Here is a 16,482-nt window from a genome sequence, read left to right on the forward strand (position 1 = left end):
CACACTGTCGGAGGGTCAGTGCTGAGGGAGTGCCACACTGTTGGAGGGTCAGTGCTGAGGGAGTGCCACACTGTCGGAGGGTCAGTACTGAGGAAACGCCGCACTGTTGGAGGGTCAGTGCTGAGGGAGTGCCACATTGTCAGAGGGTCAGTGCTGAGGGAGTGCAGCACTGTCGGAGGGTCAGTGCTGAGGGAGTGCCACATTGTCAGAGGGTCAGTGCTGAGGGAGTGCTGCACTGTAGGCGGGTCAGTGCTGAGGGAGCGCCACATTGTCAGAGGGTCAGTGCTGAGAAGTGCTGCACTGTCAGAGGGTCAGTGCTGAGGGAGTGCCACACTGTCAGAAGGTCAGTGCTGAGGGAGTACCGCACTGTCAGAGGGTCAGTGCTGAGGAAGTGCTGCACTGTCAGAGGGTCAGTGCTGAGGAAGTGCTGAAATGTCGGAGGGTCAGTGCTGAGGGTGTGCCGCACTGTCGGACGGTCAGTGCTGAGAAGTGCCGCATTACCAGAGGGTCAGTGCTGGGGCAGTGCTGCACTGACGGTGGGTCAGTGCTGAGGGAGCGCCCCACTGTCGGAGGGTCAGTGCTGAGGGAGTACCGCACTGTCAGAGATTCAGTGCTGAGAGAGTGCCACACTGTCGGAGGGTCAGTGCTGAGAAGTGCTGCACTATCGAAAGTTTAGTGCTGAGGGTGCGATGCACTGTCGGAGGGTCAGTGCTGAGGGAGTGCCGCACTGATCCCGAGTGCCACACTGTCGGAGGGTCAGTGAAGAGGGAGCACCGCACTGACTGAGGGTCAGTGCTGAGTGTGTGCTGCACTGTCGGAGTGTCAGTGCTGAGGGAGTGCCACATTATGAAAGGGTCAGTGCTGAGGGAGCGCCGCACTGTAGGAGGGTCAATGCTGAGGGAGTGCCGCACTGTTGGAGGGTCAGTGTTGAGGGAGTGCCGCAATGACCCCGAGTGCTGCACTGTCGGAGGGTCAGTGCTGAGGGAGCGCCGTACTGTCGGAGGGTCAGTGCTGAGGAAGTGCCGCACTGACCCCTAGTGCCGCACTGTCGGAGGGTCAGTGCTGAGTGAGTGCCAAACTGACCTCGGGTGCCGCACTGTCGGATGGTCAGTGTTGAGGGAGTGCCGCAATGACCCCGAGTGCCGCACTGTGGCGGAGGGTCAGTGCTGAGGGAGCGCCGCACTGACCCCTAGTGCCGCACTGTCGGAGGGTCAGTGCTGAGGGAGTGCCGCACTGACCTCGAGTGCCGCACTGTGGCGGAGGGTCAGTGCTGAGGGAGCGCCGCACTGACCCCTAGTGCCGCACTGTCGGAGGGTCAGTGCTGAGTGAGTGCCGAACTGACCTCGAGTGCCGCACTATCGGATGGTCGGTGCTGATGGAGTGCCGCACTGACCTCGAGTGCCGCACTGTGGCGGAGGGTCAGTGCTGAGGGAGCGCCGCACTGACCCCTAGTGCCGCACTGTCGGAGGGTCAGTGCTGAGTGAGTGCCGAACTGACCTCGAGTGCCGCACTATCGGATGGTCGGTGCTGAGGGAGTGCCATACTGTCGGAGGGTCAGTGCTGAGGGAGTGCCGCACTGTCGGAGGGTCAGTGTTGAGGGAGTGCCGCAATGACCCCGAGTGCCGCACTGTCGGATGGTCAGTGCTGAGGGAGTGCTGCACTATTGGAGGGTCAGTGCTGAGGGAGTGCCGAACTGACCTCGAGTGCCGCACTGTCGGATGGTCAGTGTTGAGGGAGTGCCGCAATGACCCCGAGTGCCGCACTGTCGGATGGTCAGTGCTGAGGGTGCGATGCACTGTCGGAGGGTCAGTGCTGAGGGAGCGCCGCACTGACCCCTAGTGCCGCACTGTCGGATGGTCAGTGCTGAGGCAGTGCCGCACTGACCTCGAGTGCCGCACTGTCGGATGGTCAGTGCTGAGGGAGTGCTGCACTATTGGAGGGTCAGTGCTGAGGGAGTGCCGCACTGTCGGAGGGTCAGTTCTGAGGGAGCATTGCACTGTTGGAGGGTCAGTGCAGAGGGAGTGCTGCACTGTTGGAGGTCAGTGCAGAGGGAGTGCCACACTGTCGGAGGGTCAGTGCTGAGGGAGTGCTGCACTGTCAAAGGGTCAGTGCTGAGGGAGCGCCGCACTGTCGGAGGGTCAATGCTGTGGGAGTGCTGCACTGTCAGAGGGTCAGTGCTGAGGGAGTGCAGCACTGTCGGAGGGTCAGTGCTGAGGGAGTGCCACATTGTCAGAGGGTCAGTGCTGAGGGAGTGCTGCACTGTAGGCGGGTCAGTGCTGAGGGAGCGCCACATTGTCAGAGGGTCAGTGTTGAGAAGTGCTGCACTGTCAGAGGGTCAGTGCTGAGGGAGTGCCACACTGTCAGAAGGTCAGTGCTGAGGGAGTACCGCACTGTCAGAGGGTCAGTGCTGAGGAAGTGCTGCACTGTCAGAGGGTCAGTGCTGAGGAAGTGCTGAAATGTCGGAGGGTCAGTGCTGAGGGTGTGCCGCACTGTCGGACGGTCAGTGCTGAGAAGTGCCGCATTACCAGAGGGTCAGTGCTGGGGCAGTGCTGCACTGACGGTGGGTCAGTGCTGAGGGAGCGCCCCACTGTCGGAGGGTCAGTGCTGAGAAGTGCTGCACTGTAGGAGGTTTAGTGCTGAGGGAGCGCCCCACTGTCCGAGGGTCAGTGCTGAGGGAGTGCCGCACTGTCAGAGATTCAGTGCTGAGAGAGCGATGCACTGTCGGAGGGTCAGTGCTGAGGGAGTGCCGCACTGATCCCGAGTGCCACACTGTCGGAGGGTCAGTGAAGAGGGAGCACCGCACTGACTGAGGGTCAGTGCTGAGTGTGTGCTGCACTGTCGGAGTGTCAGTGCTGAGGGAGTGCCACATTATGAAAGGGTCAATGCTGAGCGAGTGCCGCACTGTTGGAGGGTCAGTGTTGAGGGAGTGCCGCAATGACCCCGAGTGCCGCACTGTGGCGGAGGGTCAGTGCTGAGGGAGCGCCGTACTGTCGGAGGGTCAGTGCTGAGGAAGTGCCGCACTGACCCCGAGTGCTGCACTGTCGGAGGGTCAGTGCTGAGGGAGTGCCATACTGTCGGAGGGTCAGTGCTGAGGGAGTGCCGCAATGACCCCGAGTGCCGCACTGTGGCGGAGGGTCAGTGCTGAGGGAGCGCCGCACTGTCGGAGGGTCAGTGCTGAGTGAGTGCCGAACTGACCTCGAGTGCCGCACTGTCGGATGGTCGGTGCTGAGGGAGTGCCATACTGTCGGAGGGTCAGTGCTGAGGGAGTGCCGCACTGACCCCTAGTGCCGCACTGTCGGAGGGTCAGTGCTGAGTGAGTGCCGAACTGACCTCGAGTGCCGCACTGTCAGATGGTCAGTGTTGAGGGAGTGCCGCAATGACCCCGAGTGCCGCACTGTGGCGGAGGGTCAGTGCTGAGGGAGTGCCGCACTGACCCCTAGTGCCGCACTGTCGGAGGGTCAGTGCTGAGTGAGTGCCGAACTGACCTTGAGTGCCGCACTGTCGGATGGTCAGTGCTGAGGGAGTGCCGCACTGATCTCGAGTGCCGCACTGTCGGATGGTCAGTGCTGAGGGAGTACTGCAGTGTCGGAGGGTCAGTGCTGAGGGAGTGCTGCACTATTGGAGGGTCAGTGCTGAGGGAGTGCCGCACTGTCGGAGGGTCAGTTCTGAGGGAGCATTGCACTGTTGGAGGGTCAGTGCAGAGGGAGTGCTGCACTGTCGGACGGTAGATGCTGAGGGAGTGCTGCACTGTCCCCGAGTGCCGCACTGTCGGGGGGTCAGTGCTGAAGGGAGCGCCGTACTGTCGGAGGGTCAGTGCTGAGGGAGTGCCGCACTGACCCCGAGTGCCACACTGTCGGAGGGTCAGTGAAGAGGGAGCACCGCACTGTCTGAGGGTCAGTGCCGAGTGTGTGCTGCACTGTCGGAGTGTCAGTGCTGAGGGAATGCCACAATGTCAAAGGGTCAGTGCTGAGGGAGCGCCGCACTGTAGGAGGGTCAATGCTGAGAGAGCACGGCATTGTCGGAGAGTCAGTGCTGAGGGAGCGCCGCACTGTCGGAGGGTCAATGCTGTGGGAGTGCTTCACTGTCGGAGGGTCAGTGCTGAGAAGTGCCGCACTGTCGTAAGGTCATTGCTGTGGGAGCACTGCACTGTCGAAGGGTCAGCGCTGAGGGAGCGCCGCATTGTCGGAGGGTCAGTGCTGAGGGAGTGCCGCACTGTCAGAGGGTCAGTGCTGAGGGAGTCCCACATTGTCAAAGGGTCAGTGCTGAGCGACTGCTGCACTGTCGGAGGGTCAGTGCTGAGAAGTGCTGCACTGTCGGAGGGTCAGTGCTGAGGGAGTCCCACATTGTCAAAGGGTCAGTGCTGAGGGACTGCTGCACTGTTGGAGGGTCAGTGCTGAGGGAGTGCCGCACTGACTCCGAGTGCCGAACTGTCGGAGGGTCAGTGCTGAGGGAGCGCCGTACTGTCGGGAGTCAGTGCTGAGGGAGCGATGCACTATTGGAGGGTCAGTGCTGAGGGAGTGCCACCTTGTCAGAGGGGCAGTGCTGAGGGAGTGCCACACTGTCAGAAGGTCAGTGCTGAGGAAGTGCTGCACTGTCAGAGGGTCAGTGCTGAGGAAGTGCTGCACTGTCGGAGGGTCAGTGCTGAGGTAGCGCCACACTGTCAGAGGGTCAGTGCTGAGGGAGTGCTGCACTGTCAGAGGGTCAGTGCTGAGGGAGTGCCGCACTGACCTCGAGTGCCGCACTGTCGGAGGTTCAGTGCTGAGGGAGTACCGCAGTGTCAGAGGGTCAGTGCCGAGGGAGTGCTGCACTATTGGAGGGTCAGTGCTGAGGGAGTGCCACATTGTCAGAGGGTCAGTGCTGAGGGAGTGGCGCACTGTCGGAGGGTCAGTGCTGAGGGAGTGCCGCACTGTCCCCGAGTGCCGCACTGTCGGAGGGTCAGTGCTGTGGGAGTGCTGCACTGTTGGAGGTCAGTGCTGAGGGAGTGCCACACTGTCGGAGGGTCAATGCTGTGGGAGTGCTTCACTGTCGGAGGGTCAGTGCTGAGAAGTGCCGCACTGTCGGAGGATCATTGCTGAGGGAGTGCTGCACTGTCAAAGGGTCAGTGCTGAGGGAGCGCCGCACTGTCGGAGGGTCAATGCTGTGGGAGTGCTTCACTGTCAAAGGGTCAGTGCTGAGAAGTGCCGCACTGTCGGAGGATCATTGCTGAGGGAGTGCTGCACTGTCTTAAGGTCATTGCTGAGGGAGGCGCTGCACTGTCGGAGGGTCAGCGCTGAGGGAGCTCCGCATTGTCGGAGGGTCAGTCCTGAGGGAGCGGAGCACTATCGGAGGGTCAGTGTTGAGGGAGCACCGCACTATCGGAGGGTCAGTGCTGAAGGAGTGCCGCACTGTCAGAGGGTCAGTGCTGAGGGAGTCCCACATTGTCAAAGGGTCAGTGCCGAGGGACTGCTGCACTGTTGGAGGGTCAGTGCTGAGGGAGTGCCGCACTGACTCCGAATGCCGCACTGTCGGAGGGTCAGTGCTGAGGGAGCGCCGTACTGTCGGGGGTCAGTGCTGAGGGAGCGATGCACTATTGGAGGGTCAGTGCTGAGGGAGTGCCACCTTGTCAGAGGGGCAGTGCTGAGGGAGTGCCACACTGTACGCGGGTCAGTGCTGAAGGAGCACCACATTGTCAGAGGGTCAGTGTTGAGAAGTGCTGCACTGTCAGTGGGTCAGTGCTGAGGGAGTGCCACACTGTCAGAAGGTCAGTGCTGAGGGTGCGCCACACTGTCAGAGGGTCAGTGCTGAGGGAGTGCCGCACTGTCAGAGGGTCAGTGCTGACGGAGCGCCGCACTGTCGGAGGGTCAGTGCTGAGGGAACGCCGCACTATCGGAGGGTCAGTGCTGAGGGAGTGCCACACTGTCAGAGATTCAGTGCTGAGACAGCGCCGCACTGTCGGAGGGTCAGTGCTGAGGGAGTGCCGCACTGACCCCGAGTGCCACACTGTCGGAGGGTCAGTGAAGAGGGAGCACCGCACTGACTGAGGGTCAGTGCTGAGAGTGTGCTGCACTGTCGGAGTGTCAGTGCTGAGGGAGTGCCACATTGTGAAAGGGTCAGTGCTGAGGGAGCGCCGCACTGTAGGAGGGTCAATGCTGAGAGAGCACGGCACTGTCGGAGAGTCAGTGCTGAGGGAGTGCCACACTGTCGGAGGGTCAGTGCTGAGGGAGTGCCGCACTGACCCCGAGTGCTGCACTGTCGGAGGGTCAGTGCTGAGGGAGCACCGTACTGTCGGAGGGTCAGTGCTGAGGGAGTGCCGCACTGACCCCGAGTGCCGCACTGACCCCGAGTGCCGCACTGTCGGAGGTTCAATGCTGAGGGAGTACCGCAGTGTCGGAGGGTCAGTGCTGAGGGAGTACCGCAGTGTCGGAGGGTCAGCGCCGAGGGAGTGCTGCACTATTGGAGGGTCAGTGCTGAGGGAGTGCCACATTGTCAGAGGGTCAGTGCTGAGGGAGTGCCGCACTGTCGGAGGGTCAGTGGTCAGGGAGTGCCGCACTGTCGGTGGGTCAGTTCTGAGGGAGCACTGCATTGTTGGAGGGTCAGTGCAGAGGGAGTGCTGCATTATCGGATGGTAGATGCTGAGGGAGTGCTGCACTGCCCCCGAGTGCCGCACTGTCGGAGGGTCAGTGCTGAAGGGAGCGCTGTACTGTCTGAGGGTCAGTGCTGAGGGAGTGCCACATGGTCAAAAGGTCAGTGCTGAGGGAGCGCCGCACTGTCGGAGGGTCAATGCTGTGGGAGTGCTTCACTGTCGCAGGGTCAGTGCTGAGGGAGCGCTGCACTGTCGGAGGGTCAGCGCTGAGGGAACGCCGCATTGTCGGAGGGTCAGTGCTGAGGGAGCGCCGGACTGTCGGATGTTCAGTGCTGAGGGAGTACTGCACTGTCGGAGGGTCACGGCTAACGGAGTGCCACACTGTCAGAGGGTCAGTCCTGAGGGAGCGGCGCACTATCGAAGGGTCAGTGTTGAGGGAACGCCGCACTATCGGAGGGTCAGTGCTGAAGTAGTGCCGCACTGTCAGAGGGTCAGTGCTGAGGGAGTCCCACATTTTCAAAGGGTCAGGGCTGAGCGACTGCTGCACTGTCGGAGGGTCAGTGCTGAGAAGTGCTGCACTGTCGGAGGGTCAGTGCTGAGAGGGTCCCACATTGTCAAAGGGTCAGTGCTGAGGGACTGCTGCACTGTTGGAGGGCCAGTGCTGAGAAGTGCTGCACTGTCGGAGGGTCAGTGCTGAGGGAGGGTCGCACTGTCGGAGGGTCAGTGCTGAGGGAGCGTCGCACTGTCGGAGGGTCATTGCTGAGGGAGCGCGGCACTGTCGGAGGTTTAGTGCTGAGGGAGCGCCGCACTGTCAAAAGGTCAGTGCAGAGGGAGTGCCACACTGTCAGAAGGTCAGTGCAGAGGGAGTGCCGCACTGTCGGAGAGTAGATGCTGAGGGAGCACCGTACTGTCGGAGGGTCATTGCTGAGGGAGTGCCGCAATGACCCCGAGTGCCGCACTGTCGGAGGGTCAGTGCTGAGGGAGTGCCGAACTGACCTCGAGTGCCGCACTGTCGGATGGTCAGTGCTGAGGAAGTGCCATCTTGTCAGAGGGGCAGTGCTGAGGGAGAGCCACATTGTCAGAGGGTCAGTGCTGAGGGAGCGCCGCACTGTCGGAGGGTCAATGCTGTGGGAGTGCTTCACTGTCAGAGGGTCAGTGGTGATGGAGTGCCACACTGTCAGAGGGTCAGTGTTGAGGGAGTACCGCACTATCGGAGGGTCAGTGCTGAGAAGTGCCGCACTGTAGATGGGTCAGTGCTGAGGGAGTGCTGCACTGTCGGTGGGTCGGTGCTGAGGGAGCACCGCACGGTCGGAGGGTCAGTGCTGAGCGAGTGCTGCACTGTCGGATGATCAATGCTGAGGGAGTGCAGCACTTTTGGAGGGTCAGCGCTGAGAGGTGCCGTACTGTCAGAGGGTCACTGATGAGGGAGCGTCGCACTGTCGGAGAGTCGGTGCAGAGGGAGTGCCGCACTGTCGCAGGGTCAGTGCTGAGAGGGTGCCACATTGTCAGAGGGTCAGTGCTGAGGGAGTGCTGCACTATCGGAGGGTGTGCTAAGAAGTGCCGCACTGTCGCAGGGTCAGTGCTAAGAAGTGCCGCACTGTCGGAGGGTCAGTGCTGAGGGAGTGCTGCACTATCGGAGGGTGTGCTAAGAAGTGCCGCACTGTCGCAGGGTCAGTGCTAAGAAGTGCCGCACTACCAGAGGGTCAGTGCTGAGGGAGTGCTGCACTGTCGGAGGGTCAGTGCTCAGGGAGTGCCATATTGTCAGAGGGTCAGTGCTGAGGGTGTGCTGCACTGTCGGAGGGTCAGTACTGAGGGAGTGCTGCACTGTCGGAGGTTTAGTGCTGAGGGAGTGCCACACTGTCAGAGGGTCAGTGCTGAGGGAGTGCCGCATTGTCGGAAGGTCAGAGCTGAGGGGGTGCTGCACTGTCGGAGGGTCAGTGCCGAGGGAGCGCCACACTGTCAGAGGGTCAGTGCTGAGGGAGCGCTGCACTGTCAGAGGGTCAGTGGTGATGGAGTGCCACACTGTCAGAGGGTCAGTGTTGAGGGAGTACCGCACTATCGGAGGGTCAGTGCTGAGAAGTGCCGCACTGTAGATGGGTCAGTGCTGAGGGAGTGCTGCACTGTCGGTGGGTCGGTGCTGAGGGAGCACCGCACGGTCGGAGGGTCAGTGCTGAGCGAGTGCTGCACTGTCGGATGATCAATGCTGAGGGAGTGCAGCACTTTTGGAGGGTCAGCGCTGAGAGGTGCCGTACTGTCAGAGGGTCACTGATGAGGGAGCGTCGCACTGTCGGAGAGTCGGTGCAGAGGGAGTGCCGCACTGTCGCAGGGTCAGTGCTGAGAGGGTGCCACATTGTCAGAGGGTCAGTGCTGAGGGAGTGCTGCACTATCGGAGGGTGTGCTAAGAAGTGCCGCACTGTCGCAGGGTCAGTGCTAAGAAGTGCCGCACTGTCGGAGGGTCAGTGCTGAGGGAGTGCTGCACTATCGGAGGGTGTGCTAAGAAGTGCCGCACTGTCGCAGGGTCAGTGCTAAGAAGTGCCGCACTACCAGAGGGTCAGTGCTGAGGGAGTGCTGCACTGTCGGAGGGTCAGTGCTCAGGGAGTGCCATATTGTCAGAGGGTCAGTGCTGAGGGTGTGCTGCACTGTCGGAGGGTCAGTACTGAGGGAGTGCTGCACTGTCGGAGGTTTAGTGCTGAGGGAGTGCCACACTGTCAGAGGGTCAGTGCTGAGGGAGTGCCGCATTGTCGGAAGGTCAGAGCTGAGGGGGTGCTGCACTGTCGGAGGGTCAGTGCCGAGGGAGCGCCACACTGTCAGAGGGTCAGTGCTGAGGGAGCGCTGCACTGTCAGAGGGTCAGTGCCGAGGGAGCGCTGCACTTTGACAGTGTGGCACCGACTCTCCAACAGTGCGGCGCTCCCTCAGCACTGTCGGAGGGTCAGTGCTGAGGGCGTGCCGCACTATCGGAGGGTCAGTGCTGAAGGAGTGCCGCACAGTCGGGGGGTCAGTGCTGAGTGAGCACCGCACTGTCGGAGGATCAGTGCTGAGGGAGCACCTCACTGTCAGAGGGTCAGTGCTGAGGGACTGCCGCACTGTCAAAGGGTCAGTGCTGAGGGAGCGTCACAGTGTCAGAGGGTCAGTGCTGAGGGCGTGCTGCACTGTCGGAGGGTCAGTGCTGAGGGACTGCCGCACTGTCAAAGGGTCAGTGCTGAGGGAGTGCCGCAGTGTCAGAGGGTCAGTGCTGAGGGCGTGCTGCACTGTCGGAGGGTCAGTGCTGAAGGTGTGCCGCACTGTCATGGGGTCAGTGCTGAGTGAGTGCCGCACTGTCAGAGGATCAGTGATGAGGGACTGCTGCGCTGTCGGAGGGCCAGTGCTGAGGGAGCGCCGCATTGTCAGAGGGTCAGTACTGAGGGAGTGCTGCACTGTCGGAGTGTCAGTACTGAGGGAGTGCTGCACTGTCGGAGGGCCAGTGCTGAGGGAGTGCCGCACTGTCAGAGGGCCAGTGCTGAGGGAGTGCCGCACTGTCAGAGGGTCAGTGCTGAGGGAGTGCCGCATTGTCAGAGGGTCAGTGCTGAGGGGGCGCTGCACTGTTGGAAGGTCAGTGCTGAGGGTGCGCTGCATTGTCGGAGGGTCAGTGCTGAGGGAGTGCCGCAGTGTCGGAGTGTCAATGCCGAGGGATTGCCGCACTGTTGGAGAGTCAGTGCTGAGGGAGCGCCGCACTGTCGGAGGGTCAGTGCTGAAGGAGTGCCGCACTGTCGGAGGATCAGTGATGAGGGAACATCGCACTGTCGGAGTGTTAGTGCCGCACTGTTGGATGGTCAGTGCTGATGGAGTGCCGCACTGTCGGAGGGTCAGTGCCGTGGGAGTGCCACACTGTTGGAGGGTCTGTGCTGAGGGAGTGCCGCACTGTCGGAGGGTCAGTGCCATGGGAGTGCCACACTGTTGGAGTGTCTGTGCTGGGGGAGTGCCGTACTGTCGGAGGGTCAGTGCCGTGGGAGTGCCACACTGTTGAGGGTCTGTGCTGAGGGAGTGCCGCACTGTCGGAGGGTCAGTGTTGAGGGAGGGCCGCACTGTCGGAGGGTCAGTGTTGAGGGAGTGGTGCACAGACACTTGGTACTGAAGGACTTGAATCTTGCTGAATTGAGAAACGTGTTATCAAAGCTTTTCATTTTGCATCTGTCAATATAAATCCATGAATATTAAATCAAATAGGAATATTCAAACAATATTTACTACAGATGATGAGGGTATTGATTGATTGGCCAATAAATCTTGATTAGTTGCCATGCAGAAAGCATTAAGTAATAGATTCCCTGAGGTTTTGGTAAGTCAGAAAAAGTGCAAGTTTCAAAAGATTTTGCTTTTCCTTTCAGAGAATGGGTCAGAGAATGGGTGCCTGCATATGAATGGATGTTGAATTTTTAAAAATGTTAAATATTTTTCAAATCAACCTGTTCAGAGATGTTATTACACACCTCTGGGGCAGAGGGGACTTGAACCAGGCCCTCCCAGTCCAGGGGTAGGGACACTACCACAGCGGGCTTGAATGAAGGTTGTATGCAAGCGTAAATGAGCCATGTGATGAGCTTGATTGATCACTTAAATTCTGAGGAAGAGTCACTCGATCTAAAACGTTAACTCTGATTTCTCTTCATAGATGCTGCCAGACCTCTGAGCTTTTCCAGCAATTTCTGTTTTTGTTTCTGATTTATAGCATCCGCAGCTCTTTTGCTTTTCACAAGGATGATCCCTGGTGTGGAGGGATTGTCTTATGAGTGAAGATCAGGACTCTACTCCCTGGAATTTAGAAGAATGAGAGGGGATCTCATTGAAACATCCAGGATTCTTAAGGGGCTTGAGTGGGTCAATGCTGAGAGGATGTTTCCCCTCATGGGAGGGTCTAGGACCAGAGGGCACAGTCTCAGAATAAAGGGGCACCAATTTCAGACTGAGATGGGGGGGAATTTCTTCTCTCAGAGGGTTGAGAGTCTTTGTACTCCTTGCCACAATGAGCTGTGGGGGCAGAGTCCTTGTGAATATTTAAGACTGAGATCGATAGATTCTTGATCAGTCAGGGAATCAAGGATTGTAGGGAAAATGTAAGAAAGTGGACATGAGGAATGTCAGATCAGCCAAAATCCTATTGAATAGCAGAGTAAGCTCGAGGGGCCAAATGGCCTACTCCTGTTCCTATGAGTGAAAGGCAGAAAGCTTCAGCAACATCTCTGCTTTCAGTGAGGTTAAAGTCCTGTGCTACCAAAAATATCTTCAGAAAATGACTGGCTGTTTACAGCAGTGCTTAACAAACTCAACAGTAGCCTTTGAAAAGGGAATTTTTAAATGTGATAAGGAAGAAGACAGAATGAGACCAACTAAATGCTCATCTGGAGATCCAGAGCAGACTTAATAGGCTGAATGAATTCCTCTGCTGTATTAAGAAGGAGGAGAAAGTGAGGTCTGCAGATGCTGGAGATCAGAGCTGAAAATGTGTTGCTGGAAAAGCGCAGCAGGTCAGGCAGCATCCAGGGAACAGGAGAATCGACGTTTCGGGCATAAGCCCTTCTTCAGGAATGAGGAAAGTGTGTCCAGCAGGCTAAGATAAAAGGTAGGGAGGAGGGACTTGGGGGAGGGGCGTCGGAAATGCGATAGGTGGAAAGAGGTCAAGGTGAGGGTGATAGGTCAGACTGGGGTGGGGGCGGAGAGGTCAGGAAGAAGATTGCAGGTTAGGAAGGCGGTGCTGAATTCGATGGATTTGACTGAGACAAGGTGGGGGGAGGGGAAATGAGGAAACTGGTGAAATCCAAGTTCATCCCTTGTGGTTGGAGGGTCCCTAGGCGGAAGATGAGGCGCTCTTCCTCCAATCGTCGTGTTGTTGTGGTCTGGCGATGAAGGAGTCCAAAGACCTGCATATCCTTGGTGGAGTGGGAGGGGGAGTTGAAGTGTTGAGCCACAGGGTGGTTGGGTTGGTTGGTCCGGGTGGCCCAGAGGTGTTCTCTGAAACACTCCGCAAGTAGGCGGCCTGTCTCCCTAATATAGAGGAGGCCACATCGGGTGCAGAGGATGCAATAGATGATGTGTGTGGAGGTGCAGGTGAATTTGTGGCGGATATGGAAGTTTCCTTTGGGGCCTTGGAGGGAGGTGAGGGGGGAGGTGTGGGCGCAAGTCTTGCACCTCCTGCGGTTGCAGGGGAAGGTGCCGGGAGTGGAGGTTGGGTTGGTGGGGGGTGTGGATCTGACGAGGGAGTCACTGAGGGAGTGGTCTTTATGGAATGCTGATAGGGGAGGGGAGGGAAATATATCCTTGGTGGTGGGGTCCGTTTGGAGGTAGCGGAAATGATGGCGGATGATGTGCTGTACATGGAGGTTGGTGGGGTGGTAGGTGAGGACCAGTGGGGTTCTGTCCTGGTGGCGGTTGGAGGGGCGGGGCTCAAGGGCGGAGGAGCGGGAAGTTGAAGAGATGCGGTGGAGGGCATCGTCGATCACGTCGGGGGGAAATTGCGGTCCTTAAAGAAGGTGGCCATCTGGGTTGTACGGTTTTGGAACAGGTCCTCCTGGGAGCAGATGCGGCGGAGACCTCACCTTCATTCCCCTACGCTCTCGGATTAATGAGTTCAACACACGGCGTGACATCGAACTATTCTTCCGCCGCCTTCGCCTCCGTGCCTACTTCTTCAACCAGGACTCCCGCCCACCCTCTGACGACCCCTTCTTACGCCTCCAACACGCCCCATCCACCTGGACACCCCGTGCTGGCCTCCTACCTGCCCTCGACCTCTTCATAGCCAACTGCCGCCGTGATATTAACCGCCACCTGTACTCCCCCACCCCTCTCACCCACTCCAACCTCTCACCCTCGGAACGCACAGCCCTCCACTCCCTCCGTTGCAACCCCAACCTCACTATCAAACCAGCAGACAAGGGAGGCGCAGTAGTAGTTTGGCGCACCGACCTCTACACCGCTGAGGCCAAACGCCAGCTCACAGATACCTCCTCCTACTGCCCCCTTGACCATGACCCCAACCCCCACCACCAAACCATCATCTCCCAGACCGTCCATAACCTCATCACCTCAGGGGACCTCCCATCCACCGCCTCCAACCTCATAGTCCCACAACCCCGCACCTCCCGCTTCTACCTCCTGCCCAAAATCCACAAACCTGACTGCCCCGGCCGACCCATTGTCTCCGCCTGCTCCTGCCCCACCGAACTCATCTCCGCATACCTCGACACGGTCCTGTCCCCCTTCGTCCAAGAACTCCCCACCTACGTTCGGGACACCACCAATGCCCTTCACCTGCTCCATGATTTTCGCTTCCCCGGTCCCCAACGCCTTATTTTCACCATGGACATCCAGCCCCTGTACACCTCCATCCCCCATCATGAAGGACTCAAAGCCCTCCGCTTCTTCCTTTCCCGCCGTACCAACCAGTACCCTTCCACTGACACCCTCCTTCGACTGACTGAACTGGTCCTCACTCTGAACAACTTCTCTTTCCAATCCTCCCACTTCCTCCAAACGAAAGGAGTAGCCATGGGCACCCGCATGGGCCCCAGCTATGCCTGCCTCTTCGTAGGATATGTGGATCAGTCCATCTTCCGCAACTACACTGGCCCCACCCCCCACCTTTTCCTCCGCTACATCGATGACTGTATCGGCGCCGCCTCGTGCTCCCACGAGGAGGTTGAACAGTTCATCCACTTCACCAACACCTTCCACCCCGACCTCAAATTCACCTGGACAGTCTCAGACTCTCCCTCCCCTTCCTCGACCTTTCTAATTCTATCTCAGGCGACTCCCACAGCTACCTGGACTACACCTCCTCCCACCCTGCCCCCTGTAAAAACGCCATCCCATTCTCCCAATTCCTTCGACTCCGCCGCATCTGCTCCCAGGAGGACCAGTTCCAAAAACGTACAACCCAGATGGCCTCCTTCTTCAAGGACCGCAATTTCCCCCCCGACGTGTTCGACGATGCCCTCCACCGCATCTCTGCCACTTCCCGCTCCTCCGTCCTTGAGCCCCACCCCTCCAACCGCCACCAGGATAGAACCCCACTGGTCCTCACCTACCACCCCACCAATCTCCATGTACAACGCATCATCCGCCGTCATTTCCGCCACCTCCAAACGGACCCCACCACCAAGGATATATTTCCCTCCCCTCCCCTATCAGCATTCCATAAAGACCACTCCCTCCGTGACTCCCTCGTCAGATCCACACCCCCCACCAACCCAACCTCCACTCCCGACACCTTCCCCTGCAACCGCAGGAGGTGCAAGACTTGTGCCCACACCTCCCCCCTCACCTCCCTCCAAGGCCCCAAAGGAAACTTCCATATCCGCCACAAATTCTCCTGCACCTCCACACACATCATCTATTGCATCCTCTGCACCCGATGTGGCCTCCTCTATATTGGGGAGACAGGCCGCCTACTTGCGGAGCGTTTCAGAGAACACCTCTGGGCCACCCGGACCAACCAACCCAATCACCCTGTGGCTCAACACTTCAACTCCCCCTCCCACTCCACCAAGGATATGCAGGTCTTTGGACTCCTCCATCGCCAGATCACAACAACACGACGATTGGAGGAAGAGCGCCTCATCTTCCGCCTAGGAACCCTCCAACCACAAGGGATGAACTCGGATTTCACCAGTTTCCTCATTTCCCCTCCCCCCACCTTGTCTCAGTCAAATCCATCGAACTCAGCACCGCTTTCCTAACCTGCAATCTTCTTCCCGACCTCTCCGCCCCCACCCCCACTCCGGCCTATCACCCTCACCTTGACCTCTTTCCACCTATCACATTTCCGACGCCCCTCCCCCAAGTCCCTCCTCCCTACCTTTTATCTCAGTCTGCTGGACACACTTTCCTCATTCCTGAAGAAGGGCTCATGCCCGAAACGTCGATTCTCCTGTTCCCTGGATGCTGCCTGACCTGCTGCGCTTTTCCAGCAACACATTTTCAGCTATATTAAGGAGGCCATTTGGACCATCAAGCCGATGTTACTTTGAGAGAACTTTCTAATTATTTCCACTCCTTCTTCTTTCCCCACAATCCTGCAATTATTTCCCTTTAAAATGTTAATAGAGCTGTTACATTAACATGTGATAGCAATTTCAAACAAATATTTCTCCAGTTCCCTTCTGCAAGTTCCTATTGGATTTTCTTCCACTGTCCCTTTAGGCAATACATTCCAGATCTCTGTGTGGAGAAAGTTTCTCCCTCTGTGCTGTCAAAACACTTCCTAATTTGAACATTTCTAACAGTGCAGCAGTAACACAAGCATTACTCTGATGTTAATTTATAAATGTTATTCTATTTTACTGCCTGCATTTTTCTATAATTTTTATCTAAGAGAGAGAAATCTAAATTCTCACCAGTCTGGCGATTGCTGAAGGTTTTGATTGTCATTGGTGGTTTGACTGCAGCCGAACGGAGAGTTTTACCGTGCTGATGTTGGAACTCTGACAGAAGTTTTGGACTGTGTGTTTATATCTTATTGAAACCACTTCCGTTTTCATACTTGGAGCCACATGACTTAGAGTCATAGAGATGTACAGCACTGAAACAGACCCTTCGGTCCAACCTGCCCATGCCGACCACATATCCCAACCCAATCTAGTCCCACCTGCCAGCACCCAGCCCACATCCCTCCAAACCCTTCCTATTCATATACCCATCCAAATGCCTCTTAAATGTTGCAATTGTACCAGCCTCCACCACATCCTCTGGCAGCTCATTCCATACACGTACCACCCTCTGCATGAAAAAGTTGCCTCTTAGGTCTCTTTTATATCTTTTCCCTCTCACCCTAAACCTATGCCCTCTAGTTCTGGACTCCCCGACCCCAGGGAAAAGATTTTGTCTATTTACCCTATCCATGCCCCTCATAATTTTGTAAACCTCTATAAGGTCACCCCCAGCCTCC

General features: G+C 58.0%; 1 protein-coding gene across 2 annotated transcripts in view; it reads right to left on the reverse strand.

Moving 5' to 3' along the window:
- The window catches only part of LOC122550972 (interleukin-1 receptor type 2-like), a 42,946-nt gene extending 26,888 nt beyond the window's left edge, over positions 1–16,058 (reverse strand). For both annotated transcript variants that reach the window (XM_087988459.1, XM_087988460.1), the window contains exon 1: positions 15,932–16,058. In XM_087988459.1, coding sequence (XP_087844585.1) covers positions 15,932–15,965 — 34 coding nt within the window. In that variant the 5' untranslated portion in view covers positions 15,966–16,058. The remainder of the gene's footprint in view (positions 1–15,931) is intronic.
- Positions 16,059–16,482: the final 424 nt, after the last annotated feature.

The sequence above is a fragment of the Chiloscyllium plagiosum genome, unplaced genomic scaffold, assembly GCF_037043375.1.
Source record: "Chiloscyllium plagiosum isolate Xiang-an unplaced genomic scaffold, Cpla_swu_hap1 HiC_scaffold_6, whole genome shotgun sequence".
NCBI lineage: Eukaryota > Metazoa > Chordata > Chondrichthyes > Orectolobiformes > Hemiscylliidae > Chiloscyllium > Chiloscyllium plagiosum.